This window comes from Cyprinodon variegatus, unplaced genomic scaffold, assembly GCF_000732505.1.
Source record: "Cyprinodon variegatus isolate N-32 unplaced genomic scaffold, C_variegatus-1.0 Scaffold717, whole genome shotgun sequence".
NCBI classification, from domain to species: Eukaryota; Metazoa; Chordata; class Actinopteri; order Cyprinodontiformes; family Cyprinodontidae; genus Cyprinodon; species Cyprinodon variegatus.
In genome coordinates this window covers 318,556-340,849 of record NW_015151170.1, presented here as the reverse complement: position 1 = coordinate 340,849, position 22,294 = coordinate 318,556, and the positions used below count along the sequence as shown (strand labels likewise).

The 22,294-nt window shown below is 36.8% G+C and overlaps 1 protein-coding gene across 13 annotated transcripts in view; it reads right to left on the bottom strand.

Annotated features, from left to right (window-relative positions):
- Nucleotides 1–22,294, bottom strand: part of LOC107097726 (kinesin-like protein KIF1A) — a 70,829-nt gene that overhangs the window by 37,753 nt on the left and 10,782 nt on the right. For 12 of the 13 annotated variants that reach the window (XR_001481843.1, XR_001481850.1, XR_001481846.1 and 9 more), the window contains exons 3-21: nt 12,648–12,721; nt 12,357–12,539; nt 12,210–12,275; nt 11,957–12,135; nt 9,759–9,870; nt 9,445–9,522; nt 9,296–9,361; nt 9,188–9,205; nt 9,024–9,102; nt 8,856–8,934; nt 8,539–8,681; nt 6,381–6,419; nt 3,277–3,410; nt 2,999–3,078; nt 1,867–1,942; nt 1,262–1,341; nt 1,071–1,177; nt 902–982; nt 632–812 (exon numbers count right to left, since the gene is read on the bottom strand). Coding sequence is in view for 1 of the 13 variants with exons in the window: in XM_015394989.1 (XP_015250475.1) it covers nt 632–812; nt 902–982; nt 1,071–1,177; nt 1,262–1,341; nt 1,867–1,942; nt 2,999–3,078; nt 3,277–3,410; nt 6,381–6,419; nt 8,539–8,681; nt 8,856–8,934; nt 9,024–9,102; nt 9,188–9,205; nt 9,296–9,361; nt 9,445–9,522; nt 9,759–9,870; nt 11,957–12,135; nt 12,210–12,275; nt 12,357–12,539; nt 12,648–12,721 (1,855 nt within the window). In the remaining 12 variants the exon portion in view is untranslated. The remainder of the gene's footprint in view (nt 1–631; nt 813–901; nt 983–1,070; nt 1,178–1,261; nt 1,342–1,866; nt 1,943–2,998; nt 3,079–3,276; nt 3,411–6,380; nt 6,420–8,538; nt 8,682–8,855; nt 8,935–9,023; nt 9,103–9,187; nt 9,206–9,295; nt 9,362–9,444; nt 9,523–9,758; nt 9,871–11,956; nt 12,136–12,209; nt 12,276–12,356; nt 12,540–12,647; nt 12,722–22,294) is intronic. The other variant, XR_001481849.1, reaches the window with a different exon arrangement.

The window sequence follows — 22,294 nt, the reverse complement described above, 5'->3', positions numbered from 1 at the left end:
CTTCTTATGCAGGCCGGGCGTCTCAAGGACACTGGTTTGTGCATCATTTCATGGGCATTACGCTGCCGTGTGTAATGCTCAAGTTAGGCTGTCATTTGACGTATGATCTGGACTTGTTATGAATATACTATGCATACATCCAAAATTGAAAAAATACATAGAAAATTCAGCGTTTTAGTAGATTCTGGGACATCCGGCATACGCTGGCTAAACCGTCAAGGTGTGACAGGGCCCTCATCAGAGCAGATTTTCATTTTAGAATGACTCAGTTAAAGTCTGGCTAAAACTCAATTAAAAATCTGCAGCATAAGTAAAGAAAGATATGCATAAACTCTGAGTGACTTTCAGCTATTTTTCAAAGAGGAGGGGTTTGAAATATCAGACCGGTGTTGACTTGCAGCTGTTATTGCAGCAAATAGAACCTCTGCCCCTGTGAGGATAATCAGGTATATCCTATCCTATACCTTAAACCAATGCTTAGTGGTTTCTTTCTGCGTCACATTTATGCATTTCACTGTGTGGAAGAATATCACATAAAAGCCCAGCATCATAGATTAAAGTCTGTAATTGTAACTTGAAAGGAGTTAAATACTTCCAAGAGGCATTTTTCTAATACATCTGTTTGTGGTACCTCTGTTCCATTTCCTGTTTCATGTCAATGCCCTGCTTGTCCAACAGCTCTCTCTGTGCAAACGCCCAGTCGACGGGCTCAGCAGGGGTTTCGGCGCAGGGAGTCCTTTCCCTTTCAGCCCTGGCCTGCTCAGGGTGGTTAAAACGGAACACGTGGCTTTTCCCCAGGATGATGCGGTTTCCTTTTATGGTAATACACATCAGTAAAATTAAGCAAAATCATATCTTACGACAGACGAGGCAGTAGGACACAGTCAGCCTGTATTCTGACCTGACTTCAGCACTGTTGGCTCCGTCACTCTCTTCCCATTGACGTATGTCTCGGCTCCCTCACATGGATCTAGGACAACTGCTGCTCAGTAACACGGAGAGAGATTTGATGTTACAGCAGTTATGAACTCTTAAGAACAAGCTATTTAAACCCAGAATGATATACTGACTTTCCCCCGATGGACCAGAAGATCTTGTAAAGGTGCAGTGCTCATCATTGATGAAATGACCGCTGAGGACGATGTCTTGACGGCTGCTGGCGTCCAAACGGCCCACCCTGGATGCCAAATGAAACAAAAAGTTATCCCTACTTTTTCCAATAAAAAAAAAAATTGTATTTAACTGAATGAGGTTATCTGACCTGGTGATTCCTTCTTTAATGTAGTACAGCAGGCACTCAGACATTAAGGGGTCCTCATTCAGATTCACCAAATGAGGCGTCTGACAAAGAAAAAGAACAAACTTATTGATTGGAAATTGGTGTTAAACCATTTAGTTTCCATATGGTAAGCTAAACAAATCAATACCAGCTCAAAGCCAACAGTTGACCTCACTCCCAAGTGTTTACTGTGGATTTTTAGATATTGACTCCAGACAAACTGTTCAGAAAACACTAAAATGGGGATATAACCGTTATCTTTACCACCATGTTTACACCCATCCTCCTCATCATCGGCATCATCTGTGAGGAAAGTGTTTAAGGTGTAATCCCTAATATCATCTGACATGCCAATACCCTCGGCTTATAGAGACCCTCACAGCACTCAGAAGGGAGACACACCACAGAGCAACAAACCTCATTAGGAGAGAACAGACCAACTGTGTCAATAAACACAGGCTGGGGCTTTCTGGGGCAATCAGAGGGCTTTGGGGTAAATAAGTAAGCATTTAACTGATTAATTTAAAAGAGAAATGCTTTGTTATGAAAAAGGGGTCTGGAGATGTGTTACATGATTATGCATTTACCTTCTTAGGAGAGAATACCCCAACAGTGCCACCATCTTCACGTATTGCAACACCCATTTCTGCTAGTAGGGCCTCTCTGTGGGAACAATAAGAGGATTGAAACAGTCTGCTAAATATTTTCACTGTTTTTTACAGCTAAAAAGCTACAAACTGTGTCAAATTTTGTGCGCAACTTCAACCAGTAGAGGGAGCTCTTCTGAGGTGCAGGTCCACATTTTAAAGATGAAAGACAATTAGAACTGGAAAAAATCCTTCACTGCCCAAAGTGGAATCAGCTGAAGTATTAATATTTATTAGGGTTGCACTGATTTGTAGGTTTGCCGATCAATCAGCCTCTATTTCCTTAATTTTAGTGTCGCTGATTGGCTGATGCCTCTGCAAGGGGCTGAAAATCAGCCACAGTTAATGCTTTAAATTTTTCATATACATTTAAAAAAATTATTGTGTGCATTTATAACAACTTTATATTGTTTCACATGTATTGAATTTTCAATTCTTTTTTTTTTTTTTTTTACAGTGATCTTATAAAAACTGATATAGAGAAAATATCAGCATCTGCCAAAATTAGGATAGCTGAGTCCCTTTTCAAATACCAGTCATGGGTGAATGGTCAGGAAACTGCAATCAGTACATTCTTAATATTAACATATACATATGTAGAGATATAGATATATTAGGGCTGCCATTTTTGCTGGTTTCTGCTAAGAACTTTGAAAGCATCTTGACGAGTGCTTGTTTGTGTGCGGGAGGGACGGTTTAATAGTTTGCACAATACTTAATTTATTGGTGCCAGCATGGATGCCGCATTTATTAAATTTAGTACTCCTAGTCAGCTATGTGAATTTGACTGTAAATGTTTTGAAAATATCACCTACATTTTTTCCACCTGAATTTTAAGCTAATTTTTAGTTTTACTCAAACTTTATAAAGCTAAGGATTTTCACAAGTCATGCAGAAAGCACATACATTATGAGGTTTGTGAGTTCTGCAACTTCATATTGCAGAAAATGTTAGGATGATCAATGGTTATAAAGGTGTAATTACTAACAGTAGACACTTGCATGATGAAGTGATGTTTAAAAGGGCTCCAGCCTTTTCCATTAGTTTGTTAAATGAGCTCCAACTATCTTACCTTTCCATTCTAATGGCTTCCGTCCTGCGGAGCTTCTCTTCCCAGGTCTCATTCAGTTCAGCAATTATTTTCTCAGTTTCCTGACATTTAGAAACAAAAAGGGCAAATAAGAGGATTGTCAAGTAAATGTTGCCTTAATCTTTCTCCTCTGTTTGCATTAATATGTTTGTTATAAAAAGAACAAACAAATTAAAAAAACTCTAACCATGGCTTTGTTATAACATCTGAAATAGGTCTACATATAACCAACTGAGTGCAACTTCCAGGTGTGCTCTCACCTTCAGCCTTTCAATGGCCTCCTCGCTGCCTGGGCTGAACATGATGCGGTCATGTAGACTGGCGATAGAGCCGGCACGGCTGGACAAGGCAGAGAGGGATGGCGATGGGCTCATCCCAGTCATGGCATTGGTCACTGTGAAAAAATCATCCCTTTGATTCACAGCTTGGCCTACATCGTTATTGTTCTTGTAATTGGATATGTCTGTCAGGGTGGGGTATAGGGAGTGGTTAGGACATTGGGGTTGGGATTGTCCATAACAGAAAGCAACATAAAGAAGACGAGGAGAAATAAAAGGACGAGAAGAGAGGAAGAGCAGAAACGGAAGAAAATACATAGCTTCAAACACACATTACTTAGTGTGATATGAAAAGTTTGAATAAAAGCGACGACAAGGAAGCTGCACACAAAACTTATCAACTTAAATAATGAAACAAACAGGCCAACCAGCCGCTGCAGAGCTAACAGAGAACATTGGATTTTACAAAGCTGTAAGCAGAGCAACATTCAGAATGAAAGAAATGGTTCACCTTAACGTGCTTTTTAAATAAAGATACTATTATCTGGCATAAAGTATTTTTTTTATTAATAGTAGGAGTCAAATAATGCATTTAACTTGAAAGATGAAGCCCTTTACGATATGAGAACAAAATGTGAATCTGCATTATAATGGGAAAAATGTAACTCTCCTTTTTTGGCATAAAGGGTTAAGATTTCACCAATCATTATCTGTAAAAATCAGAGTGGAATAAACCCAACCAGGGATTTCTTTAGATTTATCCAACTCTAAGCTCCTAAAAATACAATGGAAGAAAAATCAATACAAACACCTCTTTTTGTATTCTTCCAATAGATTAATCACTTCATAATTATTCCAAGCTGAGATATATTTGTTAGTGTAAAATTATCCAGTAGATATTTAATGAGTCATAGCATTTTGAGTTTTTAACAGTAAATAATCAGACTGAATAGCGCTTTATAAGATTTAGAGGCTGTGATGCAAATGCTTACTTCACAGTAACAATCGCTAGGAGGCTATGCTACAATATTCAGTATCACCAGCAGTGTCGGGTGGCTAATAGGAGAAGCAAGAGAGCCGCCATTACCGTTCACTATTTTTCACATTCAAATAATCAACTATTACTGACAGTTCCTCGGACTCGACTTAAGAGGAAAGGAGATCGGGCCTTCTCTGTTGTTGCTCCAATTCAGTGGAACCATTTGCCTCTTCAAATTAAATCTGCCCACAGCCTGGATCCTTTTTAATCACTTCTTAAAACTTATTTTTATTCTTTGGCTTTTAATTGAAGCAGTGTTTCACATTCTGTTTTGTTAATTGGTGTTGTTGTCTTTCCTGTAAAGCACTTTGGTGCAGTTCTATATCTGTTTTTAAAGTGCTATATAAATAAATTTGACATTGACATTACCCTTAAAAAAGGACTAGTACTAGTACTAATAAAATTCTGAAATCAGACATTTTTAGCTGTGTTAGATAAATATTTTACTGTTATTTTGTTCATCAAAAATATTAGATGGATGACGTATTTCCGCCTTGTGGCACTAAAATCGATAGACTCTTGTTAGAAATTGTACATGCGCAGTAATTCCTCTTCAGTACAAGCGATAGGATCATCCTGAGGGCAGCTCCCCTGCACTCAGCTGAAAGCAACTTGATTTACCACCACTTCTGCCATGGAGCCTTTATAAATTCAAGGGCCTAATAGTTTGATATTAAGCCTAAACTTTAACCTTGTTGAGATGAAAAAAAGTGATCTGAATAGATGGTGAGGTCCAAAGTGTCTGTCTTAATTTTCAGGAACATGCAGTATTATTTTTGAAGGTTTGAATGTCATTAAAACAGAGGCACACATAAAATACAACCTCTGGTGATGATCATTTTCCTTTAGTGTCTGAATACGTACTGGATAAGAGTAAATTGCTAATTGCTATTGCTAATACTGGTTTATGCTAGATAAAAGATGGAACATCACTTTCTGACATGTTCAAACACACTTACACATGTCTGAATTCATTCATAGATCCAAGTTTAAACTTTAAATAAACATGAGTTGGAAAAGAAATATTGAGCTGCAAATATATGGAAAACAACAACCAGAGTTTTTTTTCCGTTCATTTTAAAATTTTCTCAAATTATCTATTTTGTGGATATTTGGATGGCTTGGCATGCTGTAGCACTATGGTGGGTGAACGCTAACAAAGTCTACAAAAACATGCTTTAGCTTCTTGCAGGGTGGGGGATATAGCGTAACGTAACACATACTGCTAAATTCACAGATTTGGCTCCAAGTGTGACTAAACTTTTTCTAAAACACCTTTTTTTGGACTTTCACAGACATCCAATCTGCCTCAAAAATGTACTGTATGCTGTTCATAACTTACATATAATTTCTATAAGCAACAAAAACCTTTTAATATTTCAGGTTATTTTCTAGTAGTACAACTAGAAGTAGAAATATATGCAGAGCATCTACTCTGTAACTGCTGTCATGACAACAGAGTGCAACTAACTAAGTATATGACACCCATCCATCTGGACAGTCTTCAGTCTTCCAAGACCCATCAGATAATATTGTCTCTCCAGTCAATAAAGATGGGTGTTATGAAGAGAGCATACAGGATGAGATGAATACCGCAGAGGTCCAGAGAAATAAAGCTTCCCCTGACTGAATCATCATCATTTTACAGTAACTGCATTCCTCATTGTCACAGCTGTCAGGGGAGGTGGATTAAACCAGACAAACCCTGCCAGGAAATTGGTAAGCTGCATGTTTTATAGCATGGAGATTAATGACTCAGATTATATGTATCATATTGCTTTTCATATGCTTTTATATTGATAACACTAAAACTCTACCTCCTGAATGCCACCTTTATGAAGCAGTATGCAGATCTCTAAAGCGCCATTATAGCATAAATGTATCATCACCGTCAGCCTCTCCGTTTAAACCAGCAACCACCAGCAAGCAAAATGTCGCTAAAGTATCATCTAAATAGAAAGCCTTGATGGGCTGATCATGCTGCTGCAGAAAGCGTTATAGCAAATGCAACGGCCATAATAAAAGTAAGATCATGAAAAAAACACACATTTCAAACCCTCGATATCAACGCCAGTTGCTCGATAGGCTGCGAGAGGTTAAGGCAAGTTAATGGAGGGAGAGAGAGAGAGAGAGAGAGAGAGAGAGAGAGAGAGAGAAAACAGGAGATAAAAATCTTCATATACATAAAAATAACCATTCATTTTAATCCTTAACCAGTCATTTCATGAAGACCGGACGTCAAATTAGAGTATTTTCTTAGGTTATGGTACAGAAAAATTTTCGTACAATTTTATATTGTCACCACCACAAACTGTATTGTATTTTAGAGGGGTCTTTTTAAATATAACTAAAAAAGCTAAATAGACATATATATCCATATCATTGCACAGTAATATTTATAGGGTTGTTTGGAGCATTTAGGTAGTTTTCTTCCAGAGTTTTCCTGTACTCGTCAATATCAATCAGACCATCAACCCTGACCTGCATTGAATATACCAGCACTCAATTCAATCAGGTAAAATAAATACAATTTAACTAAATTAAATTCTATTTCATCCAATCCAATTCTTTTATATATCACCAAATCACAAAATTCCATCTGAAGGCTCTTTACAGAGACAATTCAATCAGATCATCCAGTCAAATTAGTTATTTTTATCAAAGGAAAACCAGCTGACTGCATTCAGTCATTGACTTTACAGGATTTGCTCCTCCAGGATGATGGCAACAGCAGATATTCGAACGACGCCTCGTTCCTTATATTTACAGTCTACTTTTACATGGCTTACAGGTAAGGGCAATAAAGCAATATAAATGTACATCCAAATAGAAACCTGATCAATATTAATAGAAAATCTGAGCTGACCATATTTAAGGGTTATATTTAAACAGGGTTCAGGCTACAATTTAAATTTAGCATTTTTTCTATTATATCAAACAAAAAAAAACTTATAAATAGTTATCATCTGATATAAAAGGCTTATATATAGTAGCTTTTTTGCCATGTCACATGGTCACATGGCTTCTTTCCAACAATGACTCTCTTCTTGACTCATACTGAGTTATAACACCAAAGTAGGGCACTTTTAAAATTTGGTTCCCCTGGATTTGATTTGGGTTCCTGACTTTCTTTTAGCATAATCTTTCTTTATACCACCAACAAGAACAGAAAGAAATCTGTTCTGTCTCCTCTGGCTGCTAGAAATAAATGAAATCTTGGAAGCGACCTATGATGGCGTCCAAGATGTTCTAAATATAAGTTCTTAAGATTTGACAAGTCTTGTTCTTGCACATTTAAGAAAATAATTAATTGCATAGCCTGCAGCTTTATTGGGTGCTTTTTTAAATTCAAGCTCTATTTTCCCAGCCTGTTAGTCTGGCTGGATGACCAAGTTGTGGTGAGTTTGCATAAGAGCTTTTAAAATGCAACACTAGGCAATGAGAGCGACAGTAAGAACATCAGTTGATCCAGCTTTTTAGGCAGCATCTACTTTATTCACAGGAGCCCACTAGGGGCAGTACATCCTCCCTAACCTTGAGAAGTGATGCACTTGGATCTAATTTGTAATTTATTAGCAAATATTTTTTGAGTAATGTCAGATTTTATGGATCAAGTTTTTCACTTAATGTTTTGTTCCAATGAATGCTCATTTTTTTTATGCCTTACCGTACGACTTTGGATCACACAAAGGTTTTAAATAAAATGATTGCTTCAGTTCAACCTGCGAGGCTCTAATGCCTCCACAGAACAGCTGGACTCTTTACTAATCTGGTAACTTCTGAAACCAGCCGGTTAAGATGGTTTCTATTAAGAGGCATCACATTACTACTAATTATTTTCACTCCTCTGTCCTGGCCATTATAGTATAAGCCATTTCATCGAAGCTAAATAAAATACATTTAAATTTGAGGTAGTTATGAATCAAATGTAGAAAAGTTGCAGGGATTGCTTTTATTCAGCAGAACTTTAATTTGATTTAATAGGAAATAATACAGCTGAAGGCGTGCAACCAAGTCCTACTTATGTAAAGGTTTATCAGTGTTATTTCAAATTGTGAACAAAGCATAGTCTCACATTTGGTAACTTTTTAATGTCGTACCAACAGGAAACAATACGCAATATTAGCTGAGGGTGTTTAAGACAGCAGGAAAGAACCTGTTACTATTAAAGGGTCTAAAATCATGATGACACCACAAGGACTTACTCTCAATGATGTCACCCAGTCCCTGGGCATACAGCAGGTCTTTCAGGCGAGACACCTCCTCTTTAAGCTCACGCACCAGTCGGTTATTCGGATCCTCATTGATGACGGCGTTACAGCGAATCTGTTTGGCACGGTCGGCATACCTGGGGATAAAAAAAATAAACAAACCAAAAGAAAAACAAGGAAAACTAGAGAAAACTGACAGAGGATGGCGATAGAGAGCAAACAAACATACTTAGAGGCCCAATGCAACCTTCAGTGTGAATGAGACGTTTGTCCTTCAAAGCCATTTTCATCATCTTAAGCGGTCAGCTTACCTGAGGGTGCTGAGGGTTTCATCGTAGTTGATGTCAGCTGGACTCAGAGCAGCAACCATGGCAGTCCGAGAGTTTCCCCCTAACACAAAGGTTAGGGAAAAAAAGATCTCAGAACTTGCTGGAAGCAATTTGACCTAATTTATTTTTAAAAACAGATGTTAAGTATACCTAAATTCTCTCTCAGGAGCCAAGTTAACACTGAATCTCTGTAGGGAATAAAGCTTTCCACTTTTTTCTTCTTTTTGTTCTGTGTAACCAAAAGAAAAGCTGATTTAAGTCCACCTATTCTCACATTCAACATCTCTTTAGAGTGAGGAAATTAAACCAATTACCTTATTCTGCCCAGAATCCTAAAATAAATTGGGAGAAAAAAATGTTTTGACAACTGAAAATATAGATGGACAAAAAAAAAAAAATACAGCAAACAGAGTGATACTCACCACTTCAGCCAAAGCAGATATGACTTTCCCTAGTGTGGTCAAAGACTTGTTTATATTCGCTCCTTCCTGTGATTTAAGTATAATATGACCTAATTAGCTGGTTTTACATGGGTATACTGTTAACGATGACTTCCCTGAAGCCTTTTCACCTTAAGCCTGGTTCCTTTGGCTCCAGTAGAGTCAGCCCTCTCGCTGCCAGCCAGATCCACCAAGCTTATTTTGCTGACCTAGAGGAGAACATCATGAATATCATCTGCCAACCTAAAAACCTCCAGGCATACATAATCCTTTCAGACACTGGCTTCATTAAAAAAGCATCTCCTCTGAATGGCTCTGCACTTTCCCTATGACCTTCTAGCCATCATTGATTTCTCCTTAACACCAGGATTTAGCCTGCAGCCATCAATCAGAGTTAGGATAACCAGAAGCAATAGCCAAGTCCGTCATAAGAAAAAAGTATTACCTTTTCAGAGGTGTTGTCAGTCTCTGCATCAAAGCGTTTCTGAGTAAATATGATGTTGAAAACTGCGTGTGAGCGACTGCTGGTCTCGTTCATGTTGGTGGCAGCCACAGTCCTACACAGAGAGCAGAGTTCAATCAGTTCACACTGCCCTTATTTCTTAACCTGACAACAGCCAGATGCATGTGAGTGGAGCTGGGCGGAGCGAAACATGCATCTGGCTGTTGTCAGGTTACTTATTTCTACCAGGAGGCTCCAGTCTTGGTGTAAAATAGAGATGCACCGATCCCATAATAATATCATCAACAGTCCTGATATTGATTATATTGATATTAAATTTAGATAAAAAAAAAAAAAAAACTTACCCCTCAATGTTCATTTGTCTTTGATTTAATAAATATAGCCAACTTAAATCCTTACAGCCGTCAGGATGAAATTTATCCAATTAACAGGATTTTACTGTTTCTATGTTTGCCATTCTGACCTTATATTAATCCTAAATTGACTTTTGGACGAGGTTTCAGAAGCACGGCCGCTTCTGACACCCGTGGGGGGGCAAAAGACTGTGTTGTCCCAGGCCCTAGCAAAGTTGTCAGTTGGCCTGGTCAGAAGTACCCACATTTTTTAAGTGTTTAAAAAAAAAGTACAGATTTATATTGTACATTTTTGGCATAATTTATACAAAATAATGTTTAAAACTCTATTCTTATTAAAACTGTTTCAATGCACAGGACGTAGTTTGATTTCCATCCTTTCCTCACTCTGTTGGTAGAGATAACATAGAAAATACTGACTCTCTCCAGTTTTGGTCTAAACTAAGATTAGAAATAGGATAATTAAGACGAAACTACTGAAAAGTTCTGCATGAGCAGATAAATACTTTTAAGAGCTGTTTTCACTGTTGCAAATAGCATTAAAATGTAAATAGAACTTGAAACATTATCAACATGTAAATGTATTATTCTTCTTAGAAAGTAAGGAGAGGAAAGTACAGATATTTGTGAACAAATTTAGTGAGTAAAGGTAAAAAAACCTTAGAAAAACAATTCCTAAGTTTACAATCCTTGTGTTTATAGTTAATCACTTGACACCCCTACTGAGATATACATGTATACATTAATCATACTTTCTTGTTTACTATATGACTGGCTCTTGATAAAACAAAAACAAAATCAACAGTAATGATCAGAGCAGGAAAGCAAAAAGCCCTGGTATCGAACATATCAGTAGATATCGAAATTCAGGTATGGGAATCGGATTAGAAGTAAACAACATTTATCGGTGCATCGCTAGTGTAAAGGAGCAGGTTTATATCATGAACATTAAAAGCTAAAGTGTCAATGTGACTTTCAAGTAAAGAGCAGTGACAACCCTCATCATTGGCATCAATGTTGTGTCAATTTAGTGCTATAATCATCCATTTAATTCAGTTCTTTGATTTTAGGCATTTGTAAGAAACAAACCAGCTAATTTAAGTGAATGGTACTTAGAGAGGATGGGGGGGGGGGTTATATCCACAATATAATTCACAAACTTATAATTAACTCAAGTTTAGAAATTAAAGGTGCCTGATATTATCATTAATGGGCAATGTTTGTTACCTTATAAACATTTTAGTGTTGGCCCCATAGGTTACAATGGGCAGATATTAACAGCTAATGTTCATTTCCATCTAGCTGCATTTTGTTTGGAAAGGGGGAAAGAAACGGTCATGTGAAAGTGATTATGACTGTTTAGGAAGCAGATTCAACTAAACAAAACAATTTAAAAGTATCTATACTGGTCCATTTTAGATTTAGTTAAATTACAGAATACTAAAATAAATTTGGAACAGACCTCTAATAATGTATTTTTGGACTATAGGTCACTGACTCAGAACAAAAGGGCATTCAAGGCCATGAAAACAATAAAACATTTAGGACAAACATGTACATGCGTGTGGTAAGCAAAGAGAAAAAAACTAAATCTGTAATTCCAATTTTAGCTGGAAGAAGATATATATATAACAGCGTTCAAAAGATAGAAAAAAAAAGATAATATCAGTAAATATCTGTTATCAGCCATATTTGCAACCTAAAGTTTGGGTATTGACCCAGATTATTATATCAGTGCATCTCTACTAGAATTCACTGAAGACATGTATTATATAGTCAATTAATCCTGAAAAAAATATTTTGAACCCAGCCGATTAGGTTAATCACCTGGCCTTGTTGCCGGAGTCCATTAGATCCTGGATGTCATTGTATGAAGTTACAGCCAGTTTGGACAAGTCCTCAACATAGGGACCCATCAGAGGATGTTCTCTAACGCGGAGGTTCCCTTTGTTTTTAGGGTTCAACAGGTCCCGCACACGCTCACAGTAGATCTCCATGTAGCTAACCTGTTCAAAACACACATTTAGTTTGGACCTGCTGGCACCTTTGAGAATAGAGGCCTTTACCAGCAGCCTCTTACCTCTACAGAGTAGGACAGGCTGTTGTCTGTATTATCACTGATTTTTGTGAAAAGATCTTCACAAAGCTAGAAGGAGAAAAAAAATAAAGTTAATACTGAAAAAAGCAGCATGTAACTCCAGTTAAAAACCTTCACGGGTAACACTACCAGTGGAATGATTCCTTGCTGATCTTTGACGTCCTGCTTTCCCATCATTGTGTAGGATTTGCCAGCACCTGTCTGGCCATATGCAAAGATGCAGACATTGTATCCTTCAAAGGCATGAAGCAACATCTCCTCTCCAATGTCTTGGTACACACGCATCTGGGAGGCATAATTGACATCCTCGGGCTGCGGATAGAGATCAATATGTCGTAAACCTGACAACACAACATGGAACAAGTCGCTCTAATGTAAATGTGTGTCCTTCTAGTGATGCATGGGGGCAGAATGAGTTACCGTTGTGTGCGACCAGTAGGAGTAATCAAAGTTGAAGCTCTTGTTGTCTTTGGCCTGCTTAGGGTTGATGATGGCTGAAAGACAGAATGAGAAACAGGGGTCAGATGGAGGGCGGGTGCTGAGTGAGTAAAACTGTATCTGACCTGAGTCTGTCACATTATGCAAACAAAGCCTCAGTCCTGTCTCCTTTGATATGGTCACTAGAGCTGAAATAATCATTGTTTTAACCAAAATTAATCAATTAAAAGTTTAAATTTGGCAAATTAATCTGTTATCTGGAATATAGACTCTAAAATGTACCATTTGCTGAAAGAATGACCCATTTAGTGCAGTAATTCAGCCAAAACTGCACAAAAAATTTTCCCGTTTTTTTTATTTAAAATGAAAGCTCCTGTTTGTCTGTAAATATGCTCTATCCACAACACCTCAGCAGGAGCAGCTTTAGGCTTCTTCAGATTTTGCAAACATTAAAAATCTTCTATTAGCACCATTTTCTACATAATTATCAATCCATTATTTCAATCCATCTTTTTAAGAATTTGCCATTTATAAATGTGTCTAAAATGTGCAATGAATATTCTGTTGGATTAGAAATACTTCCACACTAGATTTTCTTAGATTAAGCAAAAATAATTATCCATAGAGGAATTGATTACTAAAATAATCTATATATACTGTCCTGATATTTAAAAAGGGTGCTTCAACTAATCAAATCCCTTAAATTAAAGCATTGAATTGGCAACTCTGGACGTCCACATGGAAATATTTCCTGAGATTTAAGGGTTAGAATTGTTTGAAATACATTAAAACTTTTTCTTTGAGGTAAATTAAATACTCTTGAGATAAATAAAAGTTAATTCAAGTTCAAGTTAATTTTAGGCTCCACGTAGGCTTTGGTTTTTTCAAGCTTCCTGGTCACTTGTACAGGAAGACAGGTTGTGTCAGGCTCTTTGAAGGGGTGGCCTATAAGATGCCGGTTTAGAAATTAAGACAAGGCAGCTGAGCCAACCTCCAGCCTAATACATCCCACAATGTTTTGTTGTCTGCTATTTCGAGGGTAACGCGATTAATTATTCTCAGGTGTGAGGCCTATTACCTCTCGAAGTAATAGGCTGTTATCTTTTACACCTTTTCCATGGCAACATGTCTCAATCGAGTTGTGATGAATATCTGACCTAATTCAAAAGCCAATTCGGAAGGTTAAGTACGAAACACTGGCCATTTCTCAATTCACAAGAACGTACTTGTGTTCTCGCCAAGTACATTCTTCAGAAGAACACACGAAAGTATGGCCTTGGGGAGAACGGGAGCATGAAGCATAACTATTGGTCAATTGGAACAGAAGTGTACTTGTGACGTCATCACATGCTCAGCTCGTCTGGAGCTGCATTTCACCTCCTGTTATTAATAGTCTCTAGATAATAAATTCTTACTTTTTTCATTTAGTAGGGGAACAGTAAATGTTGAGTCCACTGGGTTCCATCTCAGATATCCAATATAAAATGACCAATATCTGATCCAGGTAATTAGTCAATATTAGAGCTGATCCAGGTATCATGTTCATGCATCTCTACTGAAAGCTACATATTCTTTTCCAAGACGTCTGCAGAAGCAGTCGACACTTCTGAGTCCTTGAATTTAAACCTTGGTTGCTATGGAAGTTATTAAAAAAACTGAATTTAAGGATCTAGAGGGGGTGACAATGTATTTATCCATATTTATCCTTTCTTGTTACAGCAATCTAATCAGACATCAAGTATACACAAAAAACAGTGAATTTGCTTACAAATTTTTAGATTAGATCACCATAGAATATAGTAGGAATTAAAGCTTACAGCAGAGGAACTATCCTCATGTTTTCTAGGCTTCACAGTATTAGAAAAAGTTCGAGTTGTGATGCTGTTAAATGTTTTGAGGATAGTGGCTGTGATTACTCCATGTTCTCTAGCCGGTCCGGGTACATTCTAGCCTCTAAGCTACCATCGTACCGTCCTCCCTTCAAGCTGAATTCAGTTCAGTGATGCAAGTCATTTAATGTACAACGGCCTTCCCCAAAGTATTGGACACAGCGTGATTCTTATTTCTGTTCCATCTACTGTATTGTCCACCGTACTTTGTAAATATTCTTTCTCTGCAGATCACTCCCTGAGGCTATTTTATTGCAAAGCAGCATGCCTGTTTAATTAAAATTCAATCAAACTCTAAAATTATACTCAAGATAAAAAGCTATTTTGTATAAACCAAGTTATTTTGGCTCATTTTAGAGCAGCTAAAACGCAGCCCGGCAGGTTCAGGCTCAGGTTCATCTTCCTGCCGATGAATAATGCTCAGCTCTCCTTAAGGTTGGTTTTCGTTTGTTTGGCATCTAAAAAAAAGTGTCATTGTTAATGTGGTGTCTAGTTGCATGGATTTAATGTGTTCCTTGGAGGATGCTCTTCCTGGGTTACAGTTCTTCCTTTAACACCATTATTTTAGACATCCTCATCTTCAAGGCACTTTAACTATAGATTTTTCTCCCCACCTGCAACTGGATTAAAATCTTTCTGGCGGTCCAGAAATAAAAGATCATCCTCTATACCTTGAAACAGCAAATAAGTATATTTGTAACAGTGTGGCATATGTGATCTATATGTGGAGAAGATGCAGGCATAGGACAAAGAGAAGAGAGAGGACCTTCTCTTTTATGAACAACTTTAAATGGAAGGAAAAATACTGAAAATACTTTAAACACTAAGACTTATAAACTAAGATGATTTAGAGCCTCAAAGTCCACAGAGTGACTTCTAGGTGAGGAGCTGAGTTTGATGCAACCTGAAGTCGTCAGAGGTTGCATCCATCTGCAGCAGCGCTTTACGCAAGGCTTGTTGTGATGCGTCATTATGCTGATCTAGCTATGGATTTTTATCAGTGTGTTTCTGTTCCCTTCTCCTCTGTACTGTTACAGCTTATGACCTTTTTCTTCATCATTCACAGCAGCAGCGATCCCTGACCTGATCAGAGGTTGTTTTTCCTCCGTGTTACTTAGCTGCACAGGGAGCCTCAAAGCACTCATTCTCTGTGAGCAGATGCTTTGTTTTTGGTTTGGATAAACTTATATAGACTCCATTCTGCTCTAAGGGTGAAGCCTATAGCCCAACCCCTTAAAGTTCTGGGCCTCACAGGTTTCTATGGTGATTTGAAAGATGATTCTCTTGTACCAGTGGTCAGAGAAACTGTTGTGGGTTAATCAGCAGGTGTTTGTGGAATAAAATGTAGTTTTTGCTACACTGCACCAAGGATGGACGTAGAGCAAAAAAAGCAAGATTTTAGACTCTAAAGGACATTTTAAAAATGGAATTAGAAAAAGGGAGGTAAGGCTAAACATCCAGATGTGTTTAACACGGCAAAAACACTCTTATCCTGGCCACAAAAAGTTTTCCTTGCATACGATTAGTATTAAGTGGGAACGAACTAATATTTTGTGCACACAACTTAGTATTTCGTGGGAACAAGTAGGTATTTGGTGCGCACCTTATATTTTTTTCATGTTATATTTTCCATTGCATTTTTTTTCATATTGAGTTTTACAAACCACATTCTCTTTGTCTAAAGCCCATTAGAAATGCTCACTCTAGATGTACAAATGGACCAATTAAAATGTGATCTCTAACATCCATGCAGTGCAATAGAAATGACATTGGAAAATCATGCAATTTGTAAAAATAAATGTGAAAGACAACCTTTAATGTTCCTTTTATCCCTCAATAACGTGACAATAAAATCTGTTCTATTCTTTTCAAAGGTACCATCAGTCATTTCATCTGCCATCTTTTCACTCAAACATCTATATATATATAAAGATATAGATCTATCTATATTTATATATATATATTGCTGTATTAATTTTGCATACAGAACACACAGTTATACATCTGTTGAAATTTAAGGGGTTAAAAATTATGATGATTTAAACTGGGATATCGCATCCAAACACAACCCACTGACTTTTTCCCTGATTTCCCGAGGTACATGAATGCATCTGTCCCCTTAACAAAGCAAAGGGTGAGAACCACCTGAGGGTTTTGTAATAAAAAGAGGTGCAAATCACCAGATTTATCAGGGTACAATAACACTGCGGTTAGTTTGAAAGAAGATACAAAGGTTGCCGACACCACAAAGTCTGTCATGATACAATTTCAGTTTAGTTCACATGTCCACGATTGATATAATGCTATATCGTCTTGCGATTAAACTTGATTATTTAGCGTAAATAAAGAAAAAAAATATATATATGATTTGACAATTACTTTTCTAAGATCTTAAAGGCAGCATCAGACATTTCAATCAAAAGCAGCATTTTTCTAGTTATGAAAAATGTTAGATCACCTACTAACTATTATCTTTTTGCTGACTATTTTTATGCATCAATATAATTGGATCTTTTAATTGATGCATCAGTGTCAATGGTTACACTCCTATCAGGTTGATCAATGAATGAGTAGGTTTGAAAATGAAGGATTCTTTACTTTAAAGCTGCATTTACTGTACTAAATCATAATCAAATCTCTCAATGATCTATGACTGATTTTAACGACAGTTTAACATTCAAGGTAACTGTTTTCCTTTAAATCTGGAAAACGAGGGCAATCAATAAGATCCACTCTTAGTTATGGAGCTTTTTTCACAGCAGTTTGAATGCAGCATAAATTCTGTGGAGTTAAACTAACTCACAGTCCAATATTTATTTATTTTGTATTAGTAGTACTGCACCTATTGGTTGGCCTAACCAAGGGGAGTATGCAGAATGTAATTTAATAAAGTGATGCCAGGAAGGAAAATACTTCCTCTGAGCTCCCAGAGCAGAAGATCACTTTCTCTACTAATGTAGACATGGTCAATAACAGAGGAGGGTCCAGGGGCTAAGTCCGTTCTCCAGAACTCACCCTATGATTCATTCTACAAAGATAACCTATTTCCAAGCTAGGAAATATAGGCTAGTGTGGCATGCTGAGGTTTCACATTTCAGCTCCACTCTTTACTATCACAAAGATGTTCACCAACCATGGTTGGTGAACAACAAACCTCAATAATTCTAACATCAGTAATTCAGAAATTATTTTAATATATATATATATATATATATATATATATATATATATATACCACCACCATTATTGTGTTAATGTTTGTTTTGTTGCAATAAAACTTAGCTACTTAAACTGCATACAACTTGTTGCATCAGGTTTGTTTTAACATTTATATCCTATCTAACAGAAAAAGCACTATATGCCTACATAAGGTTTACAATCACATAATCCCGTTATAGGAGCTTACTCTGTTTAACAATAACCTCCTTCTGCAGATGAGTCAGATCTTCCCTAATAAATAACTAAAACTAAAACACATCGTGATCATTCAAGCATCCAGGATGAATCTCAGTAGTAAAAATATTCTCCTGACGCTGACTAATCCTGAACTTTGTTTTGATTTAAAGAAAATTAGCCCTTGGCCCTTTAAAGAAGGAAGCGGAAGCATTTTGCTCTCAGATAAGATAATGACTTTAGAGTGGTTGTGATCTGGGGGATATATGAAGGTTACCGAGAAACACAGAGACTGACCTATTCCAAATGCACTTAGTTAATCTGTAATCTAATCTCAATCAGGGAACAGACTATAGTTTTTTTTTTATCATGTAAGTCAGAACAACACCCATCTTTGACATGTTCTGTTATACCACCTTTCGTCCTGAACCGTTTTAACCTCTCAGGCGACCCATTTTAAAGCGTTTACAGCTAATAATTCGGTAGCATAAAAATTATAACTGTGACATTTTTACCAATATAGACATGTTAGGCATCATTAAAAAGCTTAGATTCCCCACAATTCAACCAACAAGTTCACTTTATGGAAACAGCGAGCATCAAAACACAATTAACACAGATATTGCAGCATGTCAAAATGTAAACATGACAAAGTAGCCATGACAACATACATTTGAAGGCGTCCAGAAGCCGTTTTATAAATCCATTCTTCAGGTGTTTGTATTCCATTTGTCCATAGGGGTCCACGGATTAAAAGTAATCCGGAATATTCATAATATAAATATTTGATGATGTGAAAATGGCCACATAACGTCCGGTTTTTGAAACCGAAAAGCTAGCTGGTCATAGCTAATGCTTAGCATCTTGCTAATATTTACTTCCTAATACTTATTTCCTCAGTTTTTTGCTAGCGATGTTTGGTATGGTTCTTCACATCGTCTGCTTAACTAAGAGACAAAAATGTCCGCATCTTATTTTTGACTGGATTTTCGTCAGGGACAGTAGCTAAAGCCTCAAAAGCGCTCCTTGCTTGTCAGTCAAAAATTCACTGAGTAGAGCAATAGTACATCGCATAGAGTCCTGCTGTTATTGGTTAAGACCATGTGGGCTGTTTGGCTTTGAAGCCAATGAAATAAGGTTTCAAACAAGGCTAGACATGGCTGGGTTATATAAAGCAGAGCCGTGTTCCCGGCTTGAGTGTTCCTGGCTTGAACAATTTTGTCAAATATATTTCAGTAGATGATATAAGCATTGATTCCCCATAAGCCCTAATGTAGCTTAAATGTAAAATATATTTATAGGCAAACATTAATTTTATTGATATAGTTGTATACAACTATCAAACCTCCAGCCACTAGTTGGCAGCACACCACCTAAGAGCCTATTATTTTACTGTTTCAGCCACAGCAGAGCAATACAATCTTGTAAAGTTTTCAGAGCTATATTATAATAAAAATCAAAATATATTGTCTTTGCTATTACAATTACAATTGCAATTACATTTTGAAATAAATCGTATTGTTACACATGTATCATGATACATAGAGTATCGCCAACCATTTCCAATTCACACCCCTGTATTTAATTAGAACTGAAAGCTTATTAAACATCAACAAGGATATGGGCTAATTTTGGTTTATTAATCAAACTCAGGATAAGCTACTTTCATGAAATAGATATTGTGCTATCAAATTGTGGTGACTATCTGATTTTTTAATGGCCCTTCACTTCCCAGATCCAGGTTTTCTTTCAGAGATTCTGTCTTTTGCAGGATGGTGTGATATAAACAACTTTACCTCCAAAAACCTATAGAATTGGGGGAAAAAACAGACAGGGTATCTTTTCTCTGTTTAATTGATACAATGCATAAAAGCACTAGTTACAAGAAGCCACACTATTCCTGATAAAGTTTATTAATAGCTTTTAATGTGGCTTTACTAGTTGTCCTCACCGGAGGGCATCGGCAAGACTTAACAGTACAGATGATTCAGCTCTCTTTATTTCTTGATTGCTATGTGGTTCTTTACAGAGTAACAAAGATAAAAAGAAAAAATATCAGCCCAAATATTCAGTAACCATTAAGCAAAGTAAAAACCCAGGTTAAAAAAACCTTGACAACCATGATGTCTGATTCACACCTGTAAACAAGTTCAACTTAACAAAAAGAGAAATGGTGTGCTCTCAACCAAAAAACTAACATTTGAAGCGGTCCTAACTCTTCATTACACAAATAAGAGACAGGCCGTGCAAAACCAGGGAAAAGTTCATTTTAGACACTGTTAGAATGAAGACCAATGATGGTAAATTTGTAAAAAAAAAAAAAAAGATAAAAGAAAGAGAACAATAAAAAGATACAACCATTGGAATAGTTGTACTCTGCATAAAACATTACAGAGAAAATTAGCTTTGAAGATTCTCTAAAATCCCTCTGGAGTCAGCTGGTTGGTAATAAAAGCTGTTCATTTAAATACCTATGGCTAGCTTTCCCCGCCAAGCAGTGCACTGAACTACAATATTTAGTTATATCTCTGCATGTCCAAAAAGAATTACAAAACAACCTTTAACAGTTTAAACAGGTGAAAACCTGAAATCTAAGACTTGCAAAAAATGTTAACCGTTTAATTTTTTTTAATCAGTGTAGATTTGTGGTGTCTGCAAGGTGTTTGATGACTGCGACATGGTCTAAAATTAACATATTATTATATTTTTTGAAAAACAAATTTTGGCAATCGATCATAAGATAGGAGGGAAAATATACTAAAATATAGCTGTTTAAATAGGTGTTAATCTACATGAGCAATCTACGATGCAGTCACTTGATAAATATAAATCTTGCTTACTTCAATGCAAACAGCTCATTGACTAACATGTAATTCAAAAGCCTAGGTTAAGCCAAAGAAAGTCACTATATAAATGAGCTGCTGGTTACCCCCCTCCTGATATGGAGATGCAGCCAGGATAGATTAAACACTAAATATGTGCTAAATTTGTAGTAGTCTTAATATTGCAAGGTTATTAATTAAATACAGCCCTCTTTAGTAAACCATTTTTAAAATCCATATGCAGTACAGTAAATGTTCAGTTTCCCATTGGAGCGAAATGATTACTAGCAAAAGTAGAATAGAAACGAATTTTGCTGGCATGCCCTCCACTTGCTGTTGCCGCCACCCTGTGAAGTAGTGCTGATAATGTAAATTCTCTAATTGATTATAATTCTTGTGTATTTTGCTGTGCAGTTTGCAGCTGAGCAGAGTGGATGTTATTAAAATTCTGGATTTAAAGGTATTTGGTTGTAAGCCATTACCCTTAAAGCTTTTTGCATATCTGCAAGAATGTATTTTTGTTCTGGAGATGGCAAGAACAAGAAAGTTGTTAGGGCTTTTTTTTTGCCTCAGAATGTTCAAACTTCACAAAAAGCTTAGCTTCTTAGAAAAAATCCCATCCACTAATACAATCCACTGTACTCATGTTACTTTTTTTGTTGAAATTTCTGTATAAGAATAAAAAGTAACAGTATATAAATGTCATAAATGGCATTATTATAAGTTCAGTGTTTGTTAAAGTTTTGTATAAAACAAACAGTTATATGATGTTATGTATCGCAAATTTGGGGGAAAACTTTTACTCAGGGTCTCCATGACATGAGAAGCTCATTCTGGCTCAGACTTTAAAAAAGTTAGAAAGAAATAAGGCTATACTTTCCCCCCTTCCAATCTAAGTGCAGCTTGTTTATATATTTCTTTATTTCTTTTTTAAATAACGGCAACATGTCACGTAGAAAGGGTTGGACAAACACTGTTTCAAAATCAGAAGAGATGTGGAACTCACTCCTTTCCTTAGTGACCAACTAATGTGTACCATGAGCTCAGCTCATTAATGTTAGCTGAGCCACACCTAGCTGAGGCTAACACTTTGTCAGAGCATCGCTTTCAGACCCCAGATTCTAAACATCAAACCAGCAGATTTAGCCTAAAATAGTTAAGTGACCCTAGATTTAAGGAATTGGCTCTACATCTCACAGTATAGTAACCAGGTTTGGCACTTTATGAAAATATTTACAATATTACGTGGGCAGGAATTAAGTGTCCAGATTCATCCATAAACTCTGGCCGTGGTAAGGCCTACACAACATTAGCCAATCCACTTTGCCTACTGTCAAAAGTGGATTGCCTACTTGTTTGTCTATCAAACATATTGTGTACGTGCCACTATGATGTTATTTACGTAGGCTCCAAGCTTAACAGCAGGAGCAGCAAAAACGCGCATGCTGCTTTATTTTAGATGCTTGTATAAACTTAGTTCTGATGCGCGGCTGAAGCAGCTTTGCTGCTCTGGCTGCGTGATCGA